Below are 25,502 nucleotides of genomic sequence, written 5' to 3' on the forward strand. Positions count from 1 at the left end.
AATTAATTATAATACGTACAACTAAATTTATGTTTTGTAACGAAATCGTATAGGTACAATAGTGGTTTTAAGCTAGTCTCCCACAAAGGGCGACAACGCATCCATTGACTAAATGGGCCTAAAAAATATATTTATTATATAATTTCCTCATTCAAGGGAACGGCTGAAAGTTTATGTATCTATTTTGTTACAAAGGTTTTTTCAATAATAATGACTGACCAAAAATAAGGAACTGACACAAAGAGGGATGAATTTTTATATATACATATATATATATCAAGGTTTTGGAATATCAACATCCAATTATTCCGAATATACAAAGGAATTATTAGAATTATTATTAAGTATTAGATTATGAGTAATAATTTTGTTTTCAACTTAACGAAGTTGCTTCAATTATTTATAAAACAACTTTAAAGTAGTATAGTAGTAGAGTATCTTATGTAAAAAATACTTAAATATCACATGGTTAATATTTTCACTCAATACTGCTAACATTAAATACATATTGTCAAAAATACTCGGTCATAACAATATAGTGTTAAAATCGATGCCATTTTAAGATAAGTAAAATCATTATGTAAAAAAAACAATTTTATAAAGGTAAAGTTACCATGGACTGGCATATACATATTTTAAAAGTCGGTAACTAAGCAATAAAATTATAAAATTGTTGCAAGTTATCTTTTTTTAAAATCTATTTATTTTGTGAAAGCAGTGCGCCTCGTAGAGTAAAATCATACACGGCGTTAATGTTCACCAACCCTGGCTAATTTATCTAAAAACAACGTGAAGACAGTGAAGCTTTAATAGAAAATGGAAATCTTATATTTCCTTGTATTTTAATATTGATAGAATTTTACAATATACTTTAAGACTCATAAAAGTACCGTATGAAACGTTATTTATGATCAAAATTTATCATGAATATGCTGTAAGGACATATCATTTAAAAATTAAAATAGATAAATTTAGAAAACGTATGGTAGACCACAAAATATATGACAGATGCAAAACTGTGAGAGGCATACAGGCAGGCAATAGATTACTTATAATTATTATGTTTTGAAGGAAAAAACTTTTATGTGTAAACTGCATGTAAGGGTAAGATTCAGAAACAACAGCGCTAAGTATGACTCTCATACGTCAGAAATGTCCTGGATTTTGAGATACGCGACTTATAGTTTGGGCAAGTATCTAAAACAATAAATACATTAAGTAATAAGAAATAGTAAATATCGGTACTTTATCATTTGGCATATTTCATAATAATCGTATTACATAATTTGCGCCTGATATTTTTTTCGTTGACTTTACAAGTTTGACGAATAATTTTTAAATAATCAACTTTTGTTAAATAAAAAGTTTGCATACATTAATACATTTTCTGAATGTTTATTCAAATTAATGAGTAGTTCGTTTTGTAGTCGCATTCCTACATTATTTTAAATGTAACATTTGTTTATCATAATAATTTCTTGATCATAAATACAGGCCCCAGGTCAAAATCTTTCATTAAGAGTTACTAAGTCATTTGCACGGATTTTGATTAGAATACCATATATACAACTAGAAGTCAAAAAAGGCCTTTCCAAACTCGAAACCCACAATAGGATGACAGTATATGTACTTTTTTACTTCCAATAGCCATAGCGATTACCACTTCAATATGACAAGTGTTTGAAGGTTAGCGACAACCTTATGGATGTTGAATAAATTAACAATGTTGAAGTGATCGCTCTATCCCAGTTCCGTATCTCTCCCGCTAGATACTTCTATAGTTGGGCGGCTGGATGTTTTTATAAAAGTTTATTTGTATAAAAGTAATGTTGTAAGTATAATAACCTACCATTGCATATAATTTAATGGATAACTCTGAGTACGAAAGCAATAAAATATAAATAGCAACGGTGTAAGAATTTGTTTGAGTTCTTAAATGCATTTGTATGCACGCAGTGTATTCATAGTACGTACGAATTACAATTTAGAATTCTGTTTGGCTCTGCGCTAAGTCAAAGTAAATCAAATGTTGCGACGATTCTCGTATTTGACTAATGGTCTGTTTTACAATGTATGGATAAAGTACCAAATAGCTATGCAACACATAAATTATTTGAAAAATAAAAGTTCTGAATAAGATACTTCGCGTTTCATCGGACGCATAACTCATGATGGACTTTATGTGACAAATATCGCTATCTGACAGTCGTGAAACGCAACAATAGTGTTTATCCTACCAATAAGTAATAAATAGCTTATTTGGAGCTTATGTAGAACTTATCCGTACATTGTGAAACAGACCCTAAGACTTTTCTCTTAGCATAAGTTTTCTATATACCAACATATTAAAACATTAACTATATACGTCAATGCACAAATATTATAGGTTTACATTTTTACTCCTTCAACGGATATAATAAATTCATGTACATCAACTCATATCCAAAGGCAATAAACTCATGCCCCTGATATAAACTAATCAGTCTAATTGCACCGTTTTTAAAGTTCTGTCACTTTAACACTGCAATTACAATTAGACAGAGAGTCGAAGGAGTACTTCTCGTAAGAGGGTTAAATTAGATCAATTTAGTTTTAAAAAATGGGATTGCTCTGACAGAAACTGCCTTAGTAAGACCATTATTTAAATAATGCTTATTATTACCTATAAATAAATATTTTGGATTGGACGGGAATATAAATAACTGTTTTACCACTATCAAGTGCGATGGTTCGGTTGAACAGTGATAGGATTGGGTGTGCTGAACGCTGTGGGAATTTTCGATGTGGGGTCAGGAGTGCTTGGTGGTGAATGGTGTATTTCCCCGCTAACTTCAGCATCACGTTCTGCTATCTCCTCTTCATCGATGATGGAAATGTCACGAATCGACGGCCTGTGTGAGCGACGCCAACCTGGAAAAATCATAAGCTAAGTTAGGAAAAGGAATCAATTACATATACATACACATACATACTCACACACCCATATGCATACGCATACGCGCGTATACATACACATATATATATAAAAACGAAGAGTCAACGTTCATTTATCTATTTATATAGGAAGTTCATGGGCTTATATCATCTGGCTGAGACTTTAGCAACATTTGTGAAACCGCCGATCAAAAGTAGTAGTGGGTAAATTATAGTTCTATGTATTGTCTTTTGTTAACATAGCTTTTACACATTAAGAAAAACACTTTTTGAACGGATTGAAGCTATGTATTATCATTAAAAACTTATAATTATTGTAAATATCATAGTGGTCACGGTGACCACGCACGCTGAAAATTATGTAAATAATTATAAGTTTTTAATAATAATACATAGCTTCAATCCGTTTAAAAAGTGTTTTTCTTATAGTTCTATGTCAATGGAGCATTGATCAGACACATTTCTGCGTCTACAATAAATCTGGTATCAAGTCTTGTTTGATATGGATAGATTTTCGGAATTAAATATATCGAGCAATGTGCGACTACGTAAACAATCCGTGATAATAGGTCAAAGTTTATTGATAAATAATTGATGAAAATAACACCCGCTAATACGCAGCAGTATTCGTTAGTCAACATAATGCGCTCCTTAATAGTGGTGTTTATTTCTGTAGCTATTTTACAATTAGTGCAATGTTCAGTGACTTCAGGACTTGGAAGATTAGACCAAAATGACTCTCCAGAACTGGGAGTCCCTTGGGAAAGATATTTGAAAAATAATGTGAAGAAAAATTTGAATTCAAACAATCTAGGACGGTATTTATATATTACAACAGAAGAGAAGAGGAGGAAATCTCGACAAGCTTATCCAGGTTATACGAAATCAAATCCCCAATATAATTTACAACCCCTTTATAATAGTAATAATGCTCCTAAGTTGGGCTACCCAAATTTGCCTCCACAAAACTATCCAACACATTCATCTTCGCCCACAAACTTTCCAATCAGTCAAGCACCTTATCAAACGCTTCCTAACACTCAATTCCCTTACAATTCTAATTTACAATCCCTTTATAATGGAAATAATACTTCCAAGTTGGTCTACCCCAATTTGCATCCACAAAACTACCCACAAACATATCCAACCCATCCTTCTACCACAAACATTCCAATCCGTCCAAAACCTTATCAAACGCTTCCTAACACTCAATTCCCTTACAATTCTAATTTACAAGCCCTTTATAATGGAAATAATGCTTCCAAGTTGGTCTACCCCAATTTGCCTCCACAAAACTACCCACAAACATATCCAACCCATCCTTCTTCCACAAACAATCCAATCCATCCAAAACCTTATCAAACGCCTCCTATAAATCAATTCCCTTACAACTCTAATTATTCATCTAGCTCGAGTTCCGTGAGTCATGTTGATCCTTATCAGAATTATAATTTTGGACATAGTACACAAACACTTCAGTATAACTATAGTCCTACTCCCAATGTAACATTTCCTAACAAACAACCTAATAATTATGGAACATATCCGCAATTCACACATCCTAATATGACTAATCCTACACAATATGGACTAGGAACAACATATAATAACAGGAGACCCCAATCATATCCAGGGTATGGCGTGAATAATCCATTTGGAAATAGTAACCAAAGGTACCCAAATCAAATTTCAAATTCGAAGTACCCAACAAGCATTAACCCTACTCAACAAAGTGGTGCATATAATCCAAATATCAACCCAATAGGAAACTTAATATTGAGTCAACCTCAAAGCACAAATGGAAATGGAGTTGATTCCAGCCAAAATGGTCACAGTTACCAAGATCCATATGCCAATCGCCCAATGTCAGGACAGTATCCAAATAACTATAGTCAAAATGGGCATATCAATCCTTCAAACTACAATAGCCAAGCCGGCCCGGGGTCGGGTCTGAATAATTTCTTTTATAATCCAGCCAATAATACAGCGGCATACGACCCAAGAAAGACCTCTCCACAAAGATTTTCTTATTAAATGTAAATATTATAATGTAAGTTTATTATATTATACTTATCAATGAATATAAAATTAAATGATATGTGTAAGAAAATCGTTTTATTATAACCAAACAAGATCATTTGGGTCAACAATACTTTTATTTATTTACTCAATAGGACGTTTTATCAAACTCCAGTCAAGTAGAAAATGTTTTGACGAAATGAGGTTACGTTTTTTCTATACACTATATTATTAACGGTTGTAAGGTTTTTTGTAAATACTTATCAAATTCTTACCTTCTAAAACTGGCGGTTTCGACGTCTTCGATAATAAACGAGGTCCTGTTATCGTGATGATGATGGCTCCAAGAGGCGCAGTGAGTATAATAGAGAGAATGCAAATAGTGATAACCGTATCAGCGTAATAAAGCAATTCGCTAGAGGGCTCATTGTTCCCTGCTAGCTTTCGGACGTAGTCCAAAGGAACAGTTGCCAGGGCGGCCTGAAATTGTATTTTTTATTTCAATGAGTAAAATAATAAAAATCTTGAATTGCCTTTTTTTATATAACATCTGCATTTTACGCCAAGTTTGTTAACAAAACGCTGGGCCAACTTAACGCTCAATAAACCTAAATTTTAGATTCGCTCGCGCTTAAAAATATATGTATGAACGCTGAGCTCCCTAATAATTATTTTAAATGTAATGTAAATAAAATAAACTTGCATCTTTGATTAAATGTATTCTATTAATATTTTGAACATATTAATTTCCATACCTGTACAGTGGCTTTCGCCATCCATGAAAATCCGACGAAGATTTTTTCCTTCATATTTAAATTACTGCAAACCGCACTAGCACTTGTTACCATGGCCCGTAAAATGACACATGTCGTAAGGATACCCACGCTAACTAACACTAAATTTGGGGGCAAATCAGTGATCTGAAACATTTTTTTTAACACACCCGGTAATATATAAACATTATTAATCATTTACATCACCTATCATAAAACAGGAAATAATATAAGAAGGAAGTAAACCTAAACTTAAAATAGCAAAATTACAATTAACTGCTTTTATCAGGAAGACGACCTAGGGGAAGGATGTGAATCCTTTATCTTTTTTATTTATTTTTAACTATTATTTGTGTTATTGTGTTTATTATTACTTTATTTTCAATTCTCATTCGAGTGTAGTAATCGTGGTCCGTGAGAGACAGTCTGAATTTCAAATACGCAAAATTTTATTTTAATGAACGATTTTTTTATTGAATAGGGAAACGAGCAGTAGCCTAACCTGATGTTAAACAATACCTATAGAAAATCCGACCTTTTAAGTTTTAACGATTAAACTGCCCTACTAAATCAGATTACATAATTTACCCTAATATTAAGCAAACGGTTTAAACTAGTAAAAATATTTACCACAACTTGAGCCCCAGTTATAGAGAACAACATAGGTTCAAAGAACATCCAGAAAATCTCGTTCGCTGTTGCCACTGGGTTATCATCTAACTCCCATCCTTGTTCCACCCAATTCTTACAAGCGACGTATGAAAATGCTATTACTGCCATGGGACCTGCAATTCATATTTCAGAACTAAAAATAATACATTGTATGAAATTAAATCTACTTAGAATTTATAGTATATTCATATTTTTTTACAATAATGTTCTTCTTTGGTCTTTGTAATTAAACTTCTATTGAACCTATTTGATAAAAAAATATTTAAGTATATTCAAAAATTAACAATGAGATGATTTTCGTTCGATGTATTTACAGGACAATGCCTGTCAGATCCGCTGGTTATACTTTGTAATTTATAGAATGCTGATTGCATGCCACATGCAACGTTGTCCATTCTATTTAACCTTTTTTTGATTTAGATATTTTAGGAAACGAGAAAGTCTCTTATTTATAAAGACAAGTGTTAAGGGCAATTACATTCTATAAGTGTCTAATACTCATAGCACGTTTATATCCTTACAGATCGAGTTGAATTTCAAAATCTTAAAAAGTTTTGCCTTGCAGACAATCGTGGGAATCGGTTAGTAAATATTATGTAAAACGTTGTATATTTTTACAGCGATAGACTTGATCGTGCGGCAATGATTCTTTAATTATAACATTTAACGGTGCTAGTAACTCAAACATACACATCATCAAGATTGATCTAGACCAGAGAGAATAGTCAAACAACTGTCATTTTCTGGTATTGTTTATATTTAAATATAATTAAAAAATACTACTGTAATGTTATAAGCATATGTGTACATTCAAACTGTAGTTTTATTGTATTATTTAATGATTAATAAAACGCATATAACAAGTAGACCCAACCTAGTCCTATTTACACATTTTAAATAGCATCAAATTCTAAACCATTGTCGAATGGTTTTTAGTTTAATTACAAACACACGCACTGAGGATTTATATAAAGATATTCCGTCAAAGACCTGCAATACTAAAAAATATTTTTCATAGTTTTTGCCTGATCAGTGACCATTTTTAATCTTAGATTTTATACTTTATGTATATCGATATAACAATGAATACATCTCGATAAATAATTGTTATCCCATGTTTTCTCTGTTTTATTGCACCTCCGTTCCTATTCTTATAACAATGTATTGTTTGAGTGAAAGGCAACGCTTGGCGAGGAAAACAATCAGTGTTCGTATGCGAGTCCAAACAATTTTTACGATCACTCAGCAAATACATGGTGGTTTACTTTTAATCGATTTTACACTTCTGGAAAGTGCAAAAACGATTTTATACAAACTTGGTACTGATACACGATTGTTCTTAGATTATAATTTTTGAGATAGGTACTTACATAGAATATGACACATCAAATAATTTTGATTATATTTAGATATTTGCATGCTTATTTGATATGGCGTATTGTGCGTTTTTTTTTACTATTTCATCATGATATGACACAGGTATTTTTTACTTAAAAAGGTTCCCAAATCTTACACATTGTAATGTATATGTACTTAAAATGAATAAACACTGAATTTTATTTATTGATTTATGATATGTTCCTCTATTTAGGGAAATAATTAATTTGTTATATATGGTCTAAACTCATATATATCTTTCTTTAATATAATCTATTAAATTATACTATAAAATTTCATTGGATTATTGAAGCGAAATTTTAAATTATAAGTAATATCCAATATTAGAACGAAACCATCTAAAAGTATCAAGATTTTTTACGTGAACCGTAAAATAAAGTATAAACTTACCAGCACCACCCCAACCAATTTCTTCAGAGCCAAATATAGAAGCGATGCCTCCAGTGAGCAGTAACAACACTCGCAAAGGTACCAAAAACGCATCGTTCCGTTCAGGAATATATTTGATGAGGTAGCCACAGAGCACCCCAAAGGCAATTCCAAGGATTACACTAAGCGGACCCTGAAATGACAAGGCGTTTTCTTCAATTTACCTTTATATTCTTGCGTTTTTACAGTGCACCACGTGACAGTCAGTATTTATATAAATAAAATAAATATCATATTGAGTAAATTATTCTTCTCATTGTATTATGTTTAATAAAATATGAATTAAAAATTATTGTGTAAGAACAATATACAATTTTAAAGATTTTCAACATTTCAGTTTGTGTACTTAGGTGTGATACTTGAAATACTTGTGAATTGTTGCTTTTGCAATCAATTGTAATACATTTAGTTTAATTTTCAGTTTTATTAATTATTTTATGTAAAATTATACAAATAATGTTTATTGTTGTAAACTAGCAGGCCTAAATGGTGTTAAGTGATAACGCGCGTGCCCAACACTGCCAGGAGGATCGCGATTGCGTTGGTGGCCTCAAAGACCTTTCATACAATTTTATAAACATATACGCTGTTGGTGCAAACATGTTCCATTGTGATAAAAGACATCGAGCTACGGGTATAATTTCTTATTCATTCTTGGTTATCAGCGTAGTTAAACAAATAATACAAACGTATACAATTAAAAGTTTCAATTTCGAAAAAATCAAAAAAATATTATCATGAACATGTATATATTGTAAATACGCATCAATGTGTACAATTATGATTTCTGAAACACTTTATACTACGTCAAGTGTTAAACTGATCAGTATGCAATTATTGCCCTACTAAAGTTATAAAAGTACAAGTTCAATGAAAACGTGTGGTCTTGTCTAAGGCACTTTTAAGTCCATGGTCACAACATAATGGAAACGTTGCAAAGAACTAAATTTTCCGTGATTAATTATCGATTAAAAAGCGAGGCATTGTTGGCCTAGTGATCGTAGGTTCGATGCCCGGCTGTGCACGGATGGACTTTCTATGTGCTTATTTAACACTCCCTCGTACGGCGAACAAAACAGTGAGTCAGACTGGGGGTTTAGTCAAGATGCCTTAACTAAATTAACTAACTTAAAAAAATTTCGACACGAACTGTCATTTTGATACAAATTTAGTTTTCAACTTTCTACATACCCACTCACCACCACCCAACCTATTCAAACCCACTGATCACCTATTAAGAAAGTAAATAGTCACAAAAAAGGTAAAGAAATCTGAAGCAAGATCCGAGTAGATTAGGAGAAAAAAAATAACGTTTTTTTTCAGTCATAAAACTGTTGCGATTTTTTTCGTATATAGCAAGTCCCTATGATTGTATGGTATGTATACTCGCGTATAAAGACAATAAATTGATCTTGAATTATGACGATCGATTAAGTCATATAGTTGTCAAAATCACTTAACTCTTTACATTTTGAAAATGAGTTCCAATCCCAAAAATTTCAAGAATTTTATCGTAACTCACGCGCAATTGCTTTATTAAAACTTATGTTAGTTTCTGTAGTAGTTATTATTTGGATTTTTTCTCTTTTAAAATTCAGTTTACCATAGTCTCTTTCATTTTAATTACTAGCATTGCTAGATAACAATCGATAAGTCTGCCCATTGCTGTCTTAATTATTAAAAATATTTCTGTTATTATTATGAAACTAAAAGTTGAATTAATTTTTACCTGTATAATATTCATTGTGACCGAGGAGCTTGAGAACATTATAGATGCCAGAATACCAAATATAGCAACACTGATGGCATCGTCAACTCCGGACACGGCAAGGACAAGGGTGGGTATACCTTTGGACACCCCGTACCCCTTACTTCTTAGGCGGAATAAACACGGGACGACCACCGCTGGTGATACAGCAGCAACCACTGAACCGAGAAGGAATGCTAAAAAGAAGATTTAATAAGTATAAATTTCTTGACAGAAGTAAATCGAGAGGATCAAGCAGGTGTCTGCAGCCATTTCACTGATGACTTTTTATCACAATTCAAATTATATTTTTTCATCAAGTGTCTAACCCAGGCTGTACAGGTAAACAATAAAATTACATTGAAATTAAATTAAAAAATTAAATTGAAATTAAGTAATTAGTAGAGAAAATGTAGATTTTTATAATAATTATACAAAAAATATATATACTAACCCCAGTCCCAAGGCAAACCAAGTAGAAGGTTAGACATAACAGCGCACAAAACAAATTCAAATGTCCATGGTACAACTGCCAATTTTATTACGGAAAAGAAACATTTCTTCATTGCCATTGGGTCCAGATCTAAACCAGCTCTCGTTAATATTATCGTTAAAGCTATTTTTCTGAAAATAGAATACAAATGAATGTGCCCAGTTAAAAATATCCTTCCAAATAGGCCAATATGTCAACTAAACATTAATTGTGTTGTCATAAATATCTTGGAAAACATCAAAAAAATGTGTCAGGCACAAATGGCTCATATTCGACATCTACATTTAAATAATAATAACAACTTCAGGTTTATATCAAGGTTGATTGTTGCTTACAAACATATTGTAAAAAAACAAACTTGGCAATTTAAAAGAATGACGGAAAATTTATTGCCAGATCTTCTCGTCCGTTCTACGTCCTTGATTTGAGAACTTTTTTTATTCATTTCGTTTTTTAATACATTTATTAAACTCACCTTATATACGAGCACACATGTAAATATTCTGTATTGAAATCAACGAAGCCAATATTCTTTAACAACACTCCGGTAAACAACATTCCAATCAGAGCTGGTAAGGTTGTCAGTTTTACCATCAGCCAGCCACCGATATTGGCAGCTATGGTTAGACTTGCCAACATGAAAAGTTGCCCGCCTGGCGCCGCAGTGTCTCCTAATACCATCCATACTATTAACCATACTAAAATACCTGTAAAATTGGGAAATTCCTTTTTTAATCTGAGATGATTAATCAATGAGGTTTGGTGATATTTATAACTTAAGGGCTGTTGTACACCTAGAATAATAAATTAAAATCGCGTAAAGTTGCTAAACTTATGCATAAATAACTGGGTCATTATTGAAAGCATGTAAAAAAAAATTATTTTTTGTTTTTGTAAGAACACGCTTATGCGTAACGGACCTGCGCGTATAATTCGGGTGAACCAGCTCGCTGAGAATATTTTGTTATACTTATTAATTTAAGGATATTTGAGGATGCACGGTAACATTTTGTTCAGACAATCACATAAATTATTAGGTCACATAATTATTGAATCATAAACTTATTAGGTGAACTAATCGGAAAATATTTACGATAATGTTATGGGTTTCAAACAATTCGTCACATAAAATGTATGCTTCAAATTATAGGTGCGACGTAGTTTTTCCGTAAAAAACTATATATCACACACACACACACACATATATATATACCTTTATATAGGTAGTATAGTATAGTATATGTTATACTTAAAGAAACCGATCAATGACTTTTGATAAGAAGCGGAAGTTCTTCCTTCGTTGATGGAATGATATATATATATATATATATTTGTAACAAATATATAATAAACTCATTTCAAATAATTCTCATTATTTGATAGCACTCACCGATAATTAATACTGATAGGTTTTGAGCAAAGTGCCGGTATGACGGACATAGTGGATAGGGGCAAAATTTTTGCCAGTGCGGTGGCTCCCACGTCGGAATGCCGGAGTCGTCACTGTGACACTTTTGACAACAAGCGTACCACCACGACCTGTCAAAGAATGAGTATAACATGACGTTTTGCCTATTAAAAGTATATTTCTTAGTAGTATTTTAAAAATATCAGAATACTTTTTAATTGACTAAACTCATATTACGACACCGGCTGAAGGTCCTCACTGAACTCAACCTGGTGGCAAGAGAAAACCTGGTAGAACGAATCTGTGTTAGTTTAAGCTGTCAAGGACCTCAAAAATCCCAGCTATAATAATTTACTAATATTAAAAATTTGCTTAAATCTTACTTTTTATTTATTAACTAAAACTAATTATCGGCGATACTTATAAATTCTACAAGACTTCAAGTCTACTTAAAGTAGTATTATGAAATAAAAGCACTGATGGAAACTTAAGGATCCTATTGTAAAACATATTCTTATAAATTAAGGATGAGCCAAGACTTTGAAAACGTATTATTTAACAGTAATTCATGTATTTTTATGTAAGAAATATTCTTATATATAGTTAAATATATTGAAATGTCTAAAATAATATTTAAAGAACTTAAATAATAATCAGTCCAGAGTGATAAAATATCCTCACTATGCGAATAGTAAGCTCGCCTTGATTAATTATTAACGCCATACTAATGCCAGAACGGAAAAAAAATTAAAATTTAAATTACTTGAATAACTTCTCATGATATTAAAAAACGACCTACCTTTCAACGTGTTCGCTGTGGTGTGAATGAGCTTTCTTCGAGTGAACAGACGATGTAGTGGAGTATTTCTTGTATCTACCCTCGATGTGTGCCGGCCGTTCTGGGGATTAATCATGTATGAGACAGCTGATTATTCCAGTTCACAGCTTATGAGAATAAACAGCTGTTTAATTGGCACCTTTCAGTTGGGTTTCAAGCACAAAAACCTTTCGAATAAACGTATAAAACGTATGTGTTTTTACTGGAAGTATGTGTTAATATTAGGTCCTAACATATGAAATTGGCGTTTTGTATAGGTGGGATAAAAAGTAGTTTTTTTAATAGAATATTATTAAGTAGAATATATTCAGTGTAGTTACTATTGCTATCTATGCACTTTTGCCATCCTATAGGTAGTTCATTGATCGCTTTACAAAAAAAAAATCGGACGGGAATCAATAAAATCTTTGAATGCGGTTTCGACTGCCCCATCAGAGTTGATTTTTTTACCTTGTAAGAAGTTATGCAAATTTGAAAATAATGCCAAAATGACAGTAGTCATCTGTCGGAGACGGTCCGGGGTCTACGGTGGATGTCTAATTTGGTATCAGTCTCTTGTGCAGTGTGTGGTCTAGCATTGACGTGAAGCAGCAGTGTCCTGGACCGATTGACCAGCCTTGGTTATTTAGCAGCTAGCTTTTCCATCATGGTTTGTAGTTGCTGACAATGTATATCTGCCGTAATCGTCTGGCCAGATTTAAGAAAGTTATAGTGAACGTCCCCGGCACTGGTCCACAAAACACTCAAAAGTAACTTTTTCGGAGTAAATTCTCGCTTGGGGCACGATTTGGCTAGTTAGGCTAGGTTCAGCCATTGCGATGTGCATATCTGATTATCGTACAGGATCCACTTTTTATTAGAGGTATTTTGATTTAAAATCCCTTCATTATTGTGTCGGTTGAGTAATTTAACGCAGCAGTTGACGCGCTTTTGTCGATTTGCTTTACTCAATTAGTGAGGGAAAGTGGGTAACATTTAAAGTTTTTTCAACTTCCCAATTTGCTTCAAGTGGGTTCAGTTTTATCACTAGCACCGCTTGGGTGGATCCGCTTCTACAATATCCTTAAATTCTTCGTCATCAACATTGGTCTCCGGCCATCCAAGGGGTACTGCAGGTCGATTTTTAGAACGAAAGCGTTGGATCCAAAAACGCACTGTGTTTTCTTTTGCGACACCGCCGTGTATGTGTATGGCACATCATTAATCCTTCGAGCCGTTTCTGCAGCGCTGGTGCTACGATGGAACTTGTACCCGTAAATAATGAGATATTTATGTTTTGTTTTATAAATAGAGCGACGTAAAGAAAAAAATGTGAAAATGAAATGAATCATGGGAATCGAAAACAAATGCTCGAGTAAATAGCCGTAAATAGTGAATACCTATTTATATTGTAATTCCTAATCAATGTGTAGATATTTGAGGTCAAAATGGCCAGTGCGACAAAAAGTCATTATCATATGTTAAGCACCTAATATTAAAAAGAAGAAATATTTGATTGTTTGTTTGCAGCCAATAGGCTCCTAAACTACTGGAACGATTAAAAAAAATTAACTCTCTTATCCTACGTTATGTCTGATAACATAGGCAATCTAGCAATATTCACTAACAAACTACGATAATCAAATATTAAAAACGGTTTTGAATTGATTTGACTGTGACGTTATTAATTTATAAGCCCTGTGACATATATTGACAATGGCAGCACACAGTTGCTTCGACACGTGTGTCAAGCGGTGCGATTTTGTTTTGGTCGGTCTGCTCAGACAGACCAAAATAAAATGGATTCTGAAAAGCGGTTTTCTGAAAACGGACAACTCGGAAAAAAATACACGAAGACTGAATTCGATATCACCGTTTATTCGAAAGTTTTTACGCTTGTGACACGGGTTAGTCTAGGTTTTATTATTGACCGGATTGCCCTGAAAATTAGGTCAATGTTATGTGAGTATATACTTAAGTTTTTCTAGATGGTGTTGATTAAGGTGAGCGATGTTTATGACAATATAAGTTCATATTTTGTTTGTAGGTAGAAAAACAATACTGTAAAACAATTTCAATAATGACATATTAATAATTTAATATAACTGAAAAGATTGTAGGTTTTCGGCACCTTTCAATCGTAGTTTATATGAATAGCTTAAACTGGTATTGTCTTTTGTTAACATAGCTTTTACACATTAAGAAAACACTTTTTAATCGGATTGAAGCTATGTATTATTATTATAAACTTATAATTATTTATAGATAATATAAATATAAATACAAAATATTTACATAATTTAAATTTACCTTATGTAATATAAATAAGTAAACTGTTTAAGTGTAAACAACAGATTTGGCATAAAAAAATTATAAGTTTAAAAATATAGGTTGACATACCCCATGATGTATCCATTTCCGCTGCCATGGCATTGTGTAAATTGCTTTTCCGCCGCGATGGTCCCTCTGCTTGTGCTGAAACTCGGCCATTCCTACTGTAAATAAAAATGAGTTTCAAATTTTGGCCTATTTTATAAACTTATTAAAAAGATACGTTCAATCAAAATTAAAGTTAACACTAAGATATGAGCAAAAACTCAAATTAAATTCGCCGGTCTCTCACCCACATGGGTTATAAACGTTCATAAAAATTGGTAAAAGACCTAGGCTAGGACTGAATCTTCATATAATTTAAACTCTAATATGTTTAAAACATATTAGGGTTTAAGACTGCAAACTATAGACACATTTCATCCTTTAGGCCTGTACAAATAAGTACTAAAATTACAGGTAATTTTCCACATATATAATACAAGGTTATAATACAAAGATTGATTAAATAGATATTTATAGTAAAAATACAAAATTTGCAAACATAAACCATCTCGCAATTGCATTACTAGAAGACCTTGGTACACCTTAATATTTTTTTTGTTAAAATCGCAAAATTTCTATCATAAAAATATTACAATATTTTTATAATATTAAGAAATATCTCAAATTATAATCATTATTTTATTATTTATGGTATTTATATTATTATAACTTTATTGCACATTCTTAAATTTAAAAAAAGATATCTCTGTAATAACGTGTCTGAGTCATTTTGTTAAGACGAAATCAAATAATGAACCATAGGTAATACGAATTATCAAAGCTCAATAGTACAACACAAAAGCTATAAAGAAATAACAATAGAGCTATAGATTTTGCTGAATCAATTAAATTTTCAAGGGTAGTGGCATTGAACGTTACTGCTCGAACCCTGCACTCAAAGGTTGCAATGCCCATAAATGATAGTCATATGACTAGCAAGGTTTTTGTGAATGCAATTTGCGTGACATTCTTTTTACGTCCAAGTAGCGTATAATTAGATATCAGATATGATGGATTATGTAAAGAGAATTGTATATTGCTTATAGAATTTGAGTATGGACTATAACCAACTATCAACATGTAGGTCATTAGTCTTTAGTGGATTTCAAAACATTGTTGCCTCGGGAATCGAACCTCCTAATAGTTAAACCAGAGCTAGTCTAGTAGTAATAAAAGTAGTTAAGTTACGAACACATGTGTCAATTGATCTTGTTCGTGTTTCCTATAAATAAATAATGAAATACATATATTTAAAAGATACCAAGAATATTCGGTACAACGGATTTGGAATAACATTAATTGTAGCTGAACTAAACTTACTCAAATGTGATGAGAAGTTGTACATTGTCAGCCTCTGTTGATCTATTTGTTGTCTATTCGATTTATGGATTTTTTGTTATTTATAGCGATTTTTTTGATTTATAGACTGCCGTGGCGTGTGTAATATTTTTTAAGATATTTAATTTACGAATTAAAGTATAGTTTGTTTTTAGCCTAAATAAATTGATTTAAATGTAAACTTAACAACAATACTCTTTGTTAATAAATATTTCTTAAATAATTACGTCAGTATGTAAGTTAATTACCTAAATAAAAAGCTCTGTATTGTAAAATTTAAACTATTTTGTTTTATAAATAATTTGGGACACATTACATTTTAGAAATACGAATAGCATGTTGGCATACCGGTTTTATCTTTGGGTACTAATAATGACCGATATTTGCGAATTTTTATTGCTTTAGTCCAGATATAAGTATATCGTAGTATATATATATATATATACTACGGTATATGTGTATTTCTTAATATATATATATAAATAAATATATATATATATATTAAGAAATACATATCAATTAAATTATACTTAATACCCATTTGTGACTTACATAACTTTTAAGTTGGGGTTTCTCAATTTCACTTCTATGTTTTCTGTCACTACTATATCAATGCTTCATTAAATAATTGATATTTAGTTTAAGTTTGTTATGACTCATCTGGATATTTAATAAATCCCTTGTATCACAAACTAATTCTTAAATTTATTTCTATGTATGTTACGAAATAATTCGATTCGCTCATATGTAGCTTAATTAAATACAATACGATACAAGTATGAATGCAGTGGTAGCCTAAACTAGCTTAATCCTACATCGTGGACTACCATAATTTATATTATTTATAGCCTCTTTAGTTGATTCATTCATGAAGATTAAAGCGTAGACAATCTTAGCAAATAAAACTATGACAGAGATTAACGGGGTCGATTTTTAATATTTATTAAACTTTTGCCTACATATAGTATTATTAATATTTATTGATTACTTACAAAATATACCGATATGTAATAATACAAAGTAATTAATTATTCAAGTTTATTATTATTTAAATTACTACAGAAAAAAAACTCGTGAAGATTTCGTGAATAAAATGAAGGTTGCGCTGGGGAATTTTTTGACATTCATTTGTTTAAATACCGCGATGTATGAATGAGACAGCGCAAATATTTGTATGATATATTAGTAAATAATTTGGCAACAAAGATAGCTTACCAGTGTTTATTAAGTGGGTCCGTCTCGAGGGATGAATCTGACGGTACATAGGCGTCATAATGACTAAGGCTACTGTGAGACATTCTACATGGCACTTTGCGAGTCTTTTTCACTTAAAACTTTAGGAGAGTGTTTCGGTGCGCCCGGGCATGCCGTTTAGTCCACCACGCTTCACACCTATGCGAAACAGTGTGTGCATCTTATAAGAGAATGTCGAGACCGTCAAGCCGCCCGCCTCGTCTCACCCCGGGCACGTGACTGCCACACAATGCCGGCCGGCTGAACGGTTATTGGCCGGGCAAATTTTAGAGGCTTTATCAACTGACTGGTACTTTTTTTTCTCATTCCACGGTGGCCACCAGGCATTCACATCTTAAACCTCACATTTTTGAATGATTAACTGGTTATTAAAAATGAATACTAGAAAAAAATTGCCATGTGTGTTATCGTACACGTGGGTTTGGCGATAATGTCGTCTGTAAGGTGTAAAGTCGCTGGTTTTTGTGTGAAATATATTGTTATCATTTGCAAAGAGCGTGCATATTTAATGAGTAATTGAATATTTCAAACGTTTATATTAACTTTTCACACATTTATATTATACTATTATAATTATTATATATTTAAAAAGTTACTTTTGGTGCGTTAATAAAAATAACCCTGTTTATTTTTTATCAAGTTCACCGCTTGAGCTAAAATAAACAGGGAATTCATAAAATGAGGTACCAAAGAATGATAACAAACAATAAATTATTTAATTCATTTAAATGCAAAAAATATTAATATTTTATACTTATTTTTCTTTCGTTAATATTCTGTATGAGAAATCGTGTAACTGTTTAGACATATTGAGTAAATTATGATCACAAAGCAGGCCTGTAATAAATTAGTAGGTAACGTTTAGTATATATAACTATATCGCTTACTCATCGGCTCAACTTAGGAGTCATATTATTTTGGCGTGCCCAGTATAGTTGACCTATGGATATCACCTATGCCTACAGTAATATGAGCCAGAACAAACGCAGCGTGGGTCGTGCTTAACTGGCCATATGGTCACCTTTCACAATTTATCGTCACGTGAAGATGAATGTTGTTGTTCTATGTTAGTAATAATTGTGCAAGTGGTAGTGAAAGGGACATATCCACTGCTTTGCGAATACGTCACTCGTACTAGTTACGAATAACGATACGTGAGTTACGGGAAATGATTATACCGTTTAGTTAAGTTAATACTTTCAGAGGTTTTTGACCTTACGAATCATTGTCCAGTAACGAATAGTATGTTTATTTATGTAATCAATACGAAAATAATATGTAAACATATGTGGTACAATGACGTTCGTGTACAGTTTTTAATTCAGGAAAGAAAGTAATCAGTAGATATGCTAACAAAAATATTTTTATTTGCGTGTAACTTAGATGATATTTCATTTGTATTATAAAAATAAATTAAGGCTTTTTAATATAACTTTAAAAAATTAAATCAACAAATTATAAAATGATTCAAGCTTATAAGTACATTTTGCGTCGGCTTTAGATTGTTATAAGCATCTGGTCTATATCTAAGAAAATGGTATGGTATCTTTATGTATTATATATATACTATATGTATATTAATGTTTCCATCCATAACTTCAATAATATAAAAATTAAAAAAAAAAGAAATTAAAAAAAACTTATTTCATTTGATAAGGAATCTTTTACGAAAATTTAAATAATAATATTAAAAGCAATGAAATTTTTCCCTAGCAATTTAAGCCGGTACTGAATCGTAGAATCAAACTCGAGGTAAACCAATGGAATAATAAATAGGTTCATGCGTATTTTTTCTGATAAAGAGCAAAACGCAAAGTGTCCTTGTTGCTCTGAAGTTTCTTGTGGCTTGAAGTGTTACATTTTTTATAAAGTGTAACTGAACTAAATAAATGTATATTATATGTAACAGGATACAAACGAGCAGGTGATCTATGATTAACGTGCTATCCGCTGCCCAAGGATACCTACAACACCAGTGGGCCGACCTTTGAAGGAATACTACGCTATGTTCTTGAAAGCCCAGCCGTATCGGTTCGAAATAATTGACAGGTAGTTTCATAAAGACATGTTAAGGGGATATATCGTTATACATACGATTTCGATGGTATTTTTATCAAAATAGTATCAAAAATATACAAAATATGAACTGTATATTCGTAGCAGGCGTGATTTAATTTTGAGTTGTTGCGTCCGAGGTAAGTTGTAGTAGCAAAGCCTAAGTTAAGTTAATACTTTTGTAGACAAGCCCTTGTGAATATTTTTTATATAATTTAGAAGCATTACAAAAAAAATTATAACTAAAAACAAACTAATTGAACACCTTTACAACCAAACCAGCATGCTACAAATTTAATAACCATTACTAATAGAATTTTAAAACTATATGTACAAGAGATGTTAAAGGGATCAACACGCGAATCATGTGAATATACAATCTGGCGTTTGATGCAGTGTTTTGCAGTAAAAAGCGGTTGATTATTCTTGTATTATAATATATTTCTTATTATAGTATAGTAATCATATCACACGTCGTAAACAAAAGATTTTGTTCTCTGAGATTAAATTAAGTAACTCTAATAAATTCGTGCAATTTTTGGTAGTTACACTGTGTCTTTAGTTTATTTTTTCATCATTATATACACACTCTATAAATATTAAAAGTCAATATTTAATAAAAGTTATTCGGACTAAAGTTGAACATATTATAGTGACGAAAGTAAAAGACATCAACGCGATCTTTGGTTTAATCAAATAATCTAAACTAACACTAGGATAAAAAAAGTAATCAAAATATACACGAGCATTAACCTTGAAGGCAGGGTTAACTTTTTTTATCCTTTGTTTAACATCTTTTATTTTAAGGATAGATTGCAAAAAATACATTATCTACAGTTTAAACTTGACAATAAAATAAACTATAATATAAAATCAATTAATAATAGCCATTAAGTAGATAAGTAGTCGTTTTATTTTTGTATTAATAATACAGCTAAAACATACCTTTCTGCGTGTCCGTTTTTGTGTTCATCGGCCATTATGGAGACTTTTCTCTTGCCGTCTGGTGTTGCTAAGTTGTTTGTTGCAGGAGGTATTTCATTATATCGGGGAGGTGGCGAGTTCTCTTCTCGTTGGTTTTGTAAATCACTGAGGTCGAAGGGGTATTCTTTTATAGCTGACATTCGGAGACTCGTTTTTCGGATCTGAAAATTGTGTGAAGATATTATAAATTAAAATATAAGAATTAATATGACGGTGAGATTACATAAAAACAACGAACCTATAGATAATTAAATTTTAGTGGACATAAGATTATTATAAATGTATCTTATTAAAATTTCATTTTTATTACGATATATTACGCGTAAATATATGCACTTCATGGAAATTATATTACGTGCAGACGCGTGTTTCTCACAGCGTTACAAACAGAACTGAAAATTCGCGTCAATCTTCAGTGTATATTACAAACATGACGAGTATCTTGTTTTGATTAGTGTCTAGGTTTGTGAGGAAAATTACGTAAACAACTTTGGGGGCCCGAGATAATTGATAAAGGACTTAGACGGTTTCCATATATGATTGGACCACTTCGATTGTTACTATCATACACTGTCCTAAAAATAAGTCATCACACTCCCTGGTAACATGAATAATCAGAATTTACCGTGCTTTATATTTTGATATTTAGAAAAAATATACTTAAGTTATGATATACGCTTATTGCTTGAATTAATAATTATATAACTGTAAACATTTATAGTTTATAACTAAAATATTTTTAATAATATTTATAACGCCTTCTCAAACATTTCAAGCAGATACAAAGAAAATCTTGAAAATTATATTTTTACGCATGCATATGTTTACGGCAATCACATTAGTAATGTTACATAAAACTATTTTTAGTTTTTATTACTTAATATTAAATTTATCGTAAATTATTTAACTCCTATATATGAAAATTTACACAACTTGCCCTAACACTCACATACTTTTTATCATATTACTGTGTGCTTAAAATTCGCAATGCTAAATAATTAACATGAAAAATGGTGATGGTACGCGATGTACTACCTCACCAAAATAGATGCAATTTTATCTTTCGGGCATATTATCAGCCATCTAGCTAAATTAATGACAATGTCTTTGTTTATGTTTATTCTTTGGATTATGTTCCTCTAGACTAGAGACCGTAGTTATTATTTAAAACACATTAATTATCTGTCTGCTATTGTAAACGTCTTCAAAATTCAAAAATGATCGAACCAATATTTGTTTTGAGATCAATTATTGGAATCTGTTTATTTATTTCCCACATAACAACTCAATCTTTACAGTTATTACTAATACACAATAATACCTACCGATTATTAAAATTAAAGTACAATTTATACAAAAACATTATATAGTTACTTCTTATAACTAATAATATAACAACAACAACAAATATAACAACTCTTGTGAATTCAGCTAGAGTACAAACAAATAGGTCTACCCTCCCATCACAAACTTGCTTTAAAATTGATCCATGAAAATAAAATAATAATTTTATAGGGAAGATTTTCAATTTGGCAAGTTTTTTCTAATATTTTCATTTAATCTAACATAATTTCTTGATCATTTTTTTTAACCAACTTGCTTCGCTGTCTGGCACGATTAACCTTGGTTTATACGTGTAAATGAAAATACATTTTTTTAGATTGGTTTGTACCGAAAACCTATTAAGTACGACGTGAAAGTATTACTCTCAAAGAAAATTCTTTAACTTTTATTATTCAATAAGCCCCTTATGATGAATTTTCTTTAGCGCGTATGCGCCGTTTCATGCTTATTATTTCCACATTTATTCGTTATGGGTTACAGTAGGAAAACAATAGAACATTATAAATGTGAATTAAGTTAAAATGCCATGATTCTATATATGTTGTATACATGACACGATGTGTAAATAACATAAAAATTGCCTCATTATCATACTTGAACAAAAATTTGAGAAAATACTCCAGTATTAGATAAAGGCCGCTCTAGTTTATGTTATTATTTTTATTTTACGTATATATTTAAATTTTCCAATATCCGCGACTTTTGTGGTGCGGGACCTTATTATACTTATATTTTGTAGAACTATGTATAATTTAATAATTTCCTAATGTATATATTACTATTCCTATTCTATATTCATAGGCGAGTGGGAGCCGCTCGCCTCCGCTACTCTCTTCTTGCCGCGAATGGCGCATTTCACTGACTTAGTGCAGAAATCTTTCAGTTGCGATCAGACTTTTGTTATAATTTTCGGGTCAATGGTCGGTAGTTACTTTATATCGATTTGTTGCTCCAGATCGCACATGGAGGCTTAAAATACCGCATACAATCTATTTAACTTTATATATTAATTAACATACGTAGGGAAATTTAAATATCCTTGATATAGAAGATAGTTCATAAAAAATATGTTTCCTAGAGAATACTTTCTAGATGCGTTAAAACAACTTGAACTTATTTTGAAACTAATGACTTGTGTCATTTGATCATCTTCAATGTGGTGTATATTTTATTATCTTTCAGGTAGTATACAATTCGAGGCGCATTTCACGAAAGTGAACTGAGTGAGTTATATATATATAAATATTCAACTATTTTTTTAAACTTTTGCTACAAGAATTAAAAGGAAGTCACCTGAATAGCAAAAGTAAAGGCATCAAGTATATCTTGAGTAGAGATTTAAAGTCTATTCGCATAAAGGTGGTACTTCATTGACAGCCAAGAAGTTAAAAGTTTATAAGTAGCGAAAAGCGGAGGAGACAGCATACCACCGTCCGGGACTACAGCACTGACCTCGGACCACTGTGAAACGAACTCGTTGATCATTATGAGTTGACGGCGCCTATATGAATAGGTAGAGAACCAGTCAATAACAGGAGAAGCATAATTAATGGCACGCAGTAGTCCCAGTAAGAGTTCGTAGTTCACAGAGTATAAACCATTGCCATAAAACAAGCAACAATGATTTGCTTTCTGTCCATTCTCTGGCGAATGTCATTTACGACACTGATTAATGCAGTGGTCCGGAAGAAATCCTTATGGAAACTGATCGAGTATGAAGTTCTTATTTAGATAGAAGTTGTTCACATTTGGATTAGGCGCGAAATCTTGGAAATGTGAGCCAGATAAGGGATTAGATTTTTTTGAAATTGGAAATATCTGTCCATCCGTCCAAGAAGAGAGAAAGTGTAAGTAGAAATAGAAAAGTTAAAAAAATTGTAATGCTAGAAATATCACAAAATAAGACTGGCAACACCATAGCATGACCAATCTAGTAAAAACCAACCTGATAAGCGATTGTCAATACGGCTATTGTCGTTGTCGCTCGGCTGATGACCTTCTTGTATACTTTTCACATGTTGAGTAGAGGCAATTGAGTCCAAGGAAGCGAAAAGCCTTCGATCGAGCCTATGGGTACCCCAAGAAATTATGCAACTAGAACTTCAGATTTCTGGCTGATAGGAGCATCAAGGTGGTCATTGAAGGAGTATGTTCCGACTTCTATCCGCGAACGCTGGGGTCCCACTGTGACTTGCCACCGATCGGTACAGCAGTAAATGAAATTAAGAGTTCCATGCCTTGCACAACCACTTCGGTAACAGAGTCAGCGACGGAATCTTGAGTAGCGCAAGGGTAGAAAATAAATACCGTATCCCGTCCTAATCTGCTGATCTATAGTGCCAAATGAGCAGGGAATTTGTGGCCATTTGGACTTTCAGTTTCGCAGTGGCAGGTCCGATCCTTCTAGCGTTCCGAGGCGGCGAGATATCAACAAATATAACAGAAATCTTGCCTGACGTATACACAAACAGCCGGAGAGGATATTTGAGTCAGTAAGGAAGAAAAAGTCCGGCTTCGCAGTTTCTAGGTAAAGTGTACCGCGTGGAGTTTAGAATTGAACCTCCTAAGATTAGTCCACTGTGAACGTGGAAGGGGTTGCCTTCGGTAAATTCTACCATTTGCCCCGAGATTGAAATACTTACTAAATTACTTGATATTAAGTTTTGAGGTCTCCTCCCCCCCCAGAACATGAAGGGCAGCCTGTGCATCCACCGCCGAATACTGACTGTTCAGATGATGGACGCCCAAAAGGGGTTCTTTTCAGCGAAAATGTGTTGTACCCCTTGGGTAATATCTGTTTGTACTGCACCTTTATACTTTTCGGGGGTGAGGTTGATGGGTTCCGGGAGTCTCACTCACCGCACAAAACGCAAGTAGAACAAGATGAACCTGTTGTATTACTTACGCCGGTTGTCTGCGAGACAGTGGTACTGCCCCGGTCGTGCCTGCCCATTTGGCTGAAGCCCGAAAGCATGGCACTCCCACTAGGAATAGGGTTGACTGATTGACCGTGACGAATTATATTGATTACCAAATAATGGCAAGCATATTTTTTTAAATTTTTGGACAAATACCAGTCCAATCAATTTGAGGATGGTAAAGCGTTGCTGAATCTGCAACTGAGGCTTTTTTAGTAGCATAATAATCAAACAGTTTCAGTACAAATGTAGATTTAAAAATAAAAGTTTTTGTTGTGAAAGTGTGTCAATTTATAACTTGTTAAACACCTAACGACTGATCTTTTAATTAATTTAGCTTTTAGTTCAAGCAATTAAATTTTCTAAATTGCCCCCGTACGTACACCGAATAATGGTCTGTATTTATTTGCTTAAGTGGTCTCATCACAATCACATGATCTCTCACGAGGAGCCGGCCACGAGTTTTCAATCATAACAACTGTTTATTTGTGGTACTTGTCTCGACATTCTGTAGTATAAGACCCCAATGGTTGTTTAATTGGA

The 25,502-nt window shown here is 32.3% G+C and overlaps 1 protein-coding gene across 7 annotated transcripts in view; it reads right to left on the reverse strand.

Moving 5' to 3' along the window:
- Window positions 1-1,901: 1,901 nt before the first annotated feature.
- LOC123712608 (sodium/hydrogen exchanger 9B2) overlaps window positions 1,902-25,502 on the reverse strand; it is a 31,784-nt gene continuing 8,183 nt past the window's right edge. For 3 of the 7 annotated variants that reach the window (XM_045665798.1, XM_045665801.1, XM_045665800.1), the window contains exons 2-13: window positions 20,659-20,858; window positions 15,091-15,185; window positions 12,673-12,772; window positions 11,856-12,004; window positions 10,941-11,172; window positions 10,427-10,596; window positions 9,955-10,169; window positions 8,187-8,358; window positions 6,357-6,511; window positions 5,709-5,873; window positions 5,229-5,433; window positions 1,902-2,910 (exon numbers count right to left, since the gene is read on the reverse strand). In XM_045665798.1, coding sequence (XP_045521754.1) covers window positions 2,717-2,910; window positions 5,229-5,433; window positions 5,709-5,873; window positions 6,357-6,511; window positions 8,187-8,358; window positions 9,955-10,169; window positions 10,427-10,596; window positions 10,941-11,172; window positions 11,856-12,004; window positions 12,673-12,772; window positions 15,091-15,185; window positions 20,659-20,858 — 2,052 coding nt within the window. In that variant the 3' untranslated portion in view covers window positions 1,902-2,716. Of the gene's footprint in view, window positions 2,911-5,228; window positions 5,434-5,708; window positions 5,874-6,356; window positions 6,512-8,186; window positions 8,359-9,954; window positions 10,170-10,426; window positions 10,597-10,940; window positions 11,173-11,855; window positions 12,005-12,672; window positions 12,773-15,090; window positions 15,186-17,619; window positions 17,876-20,658; window positions 20,859-20,935; window positions 21,096-23,986; window positions 24,005-25,502 lie in introns of those variants that run through there. The other 4 variants (XM_045665803.1, XM_045665802.1, XM_045665799.1 and 1 more) reach the window with 4 other exon arrangements.

Source organism: Pieris brassicae, chromosome 7, assembly GCF_905147105.1.
Source record: "Pieris brassicae chromosome 7, ilPieBrab1.1, whole genome shotgun sequence".
NCBI lineage: Eukaryota > Metazoa > Arthropoda > Insecta > Lepidoptera > Pieridae > Pieris > Pieris brassicae.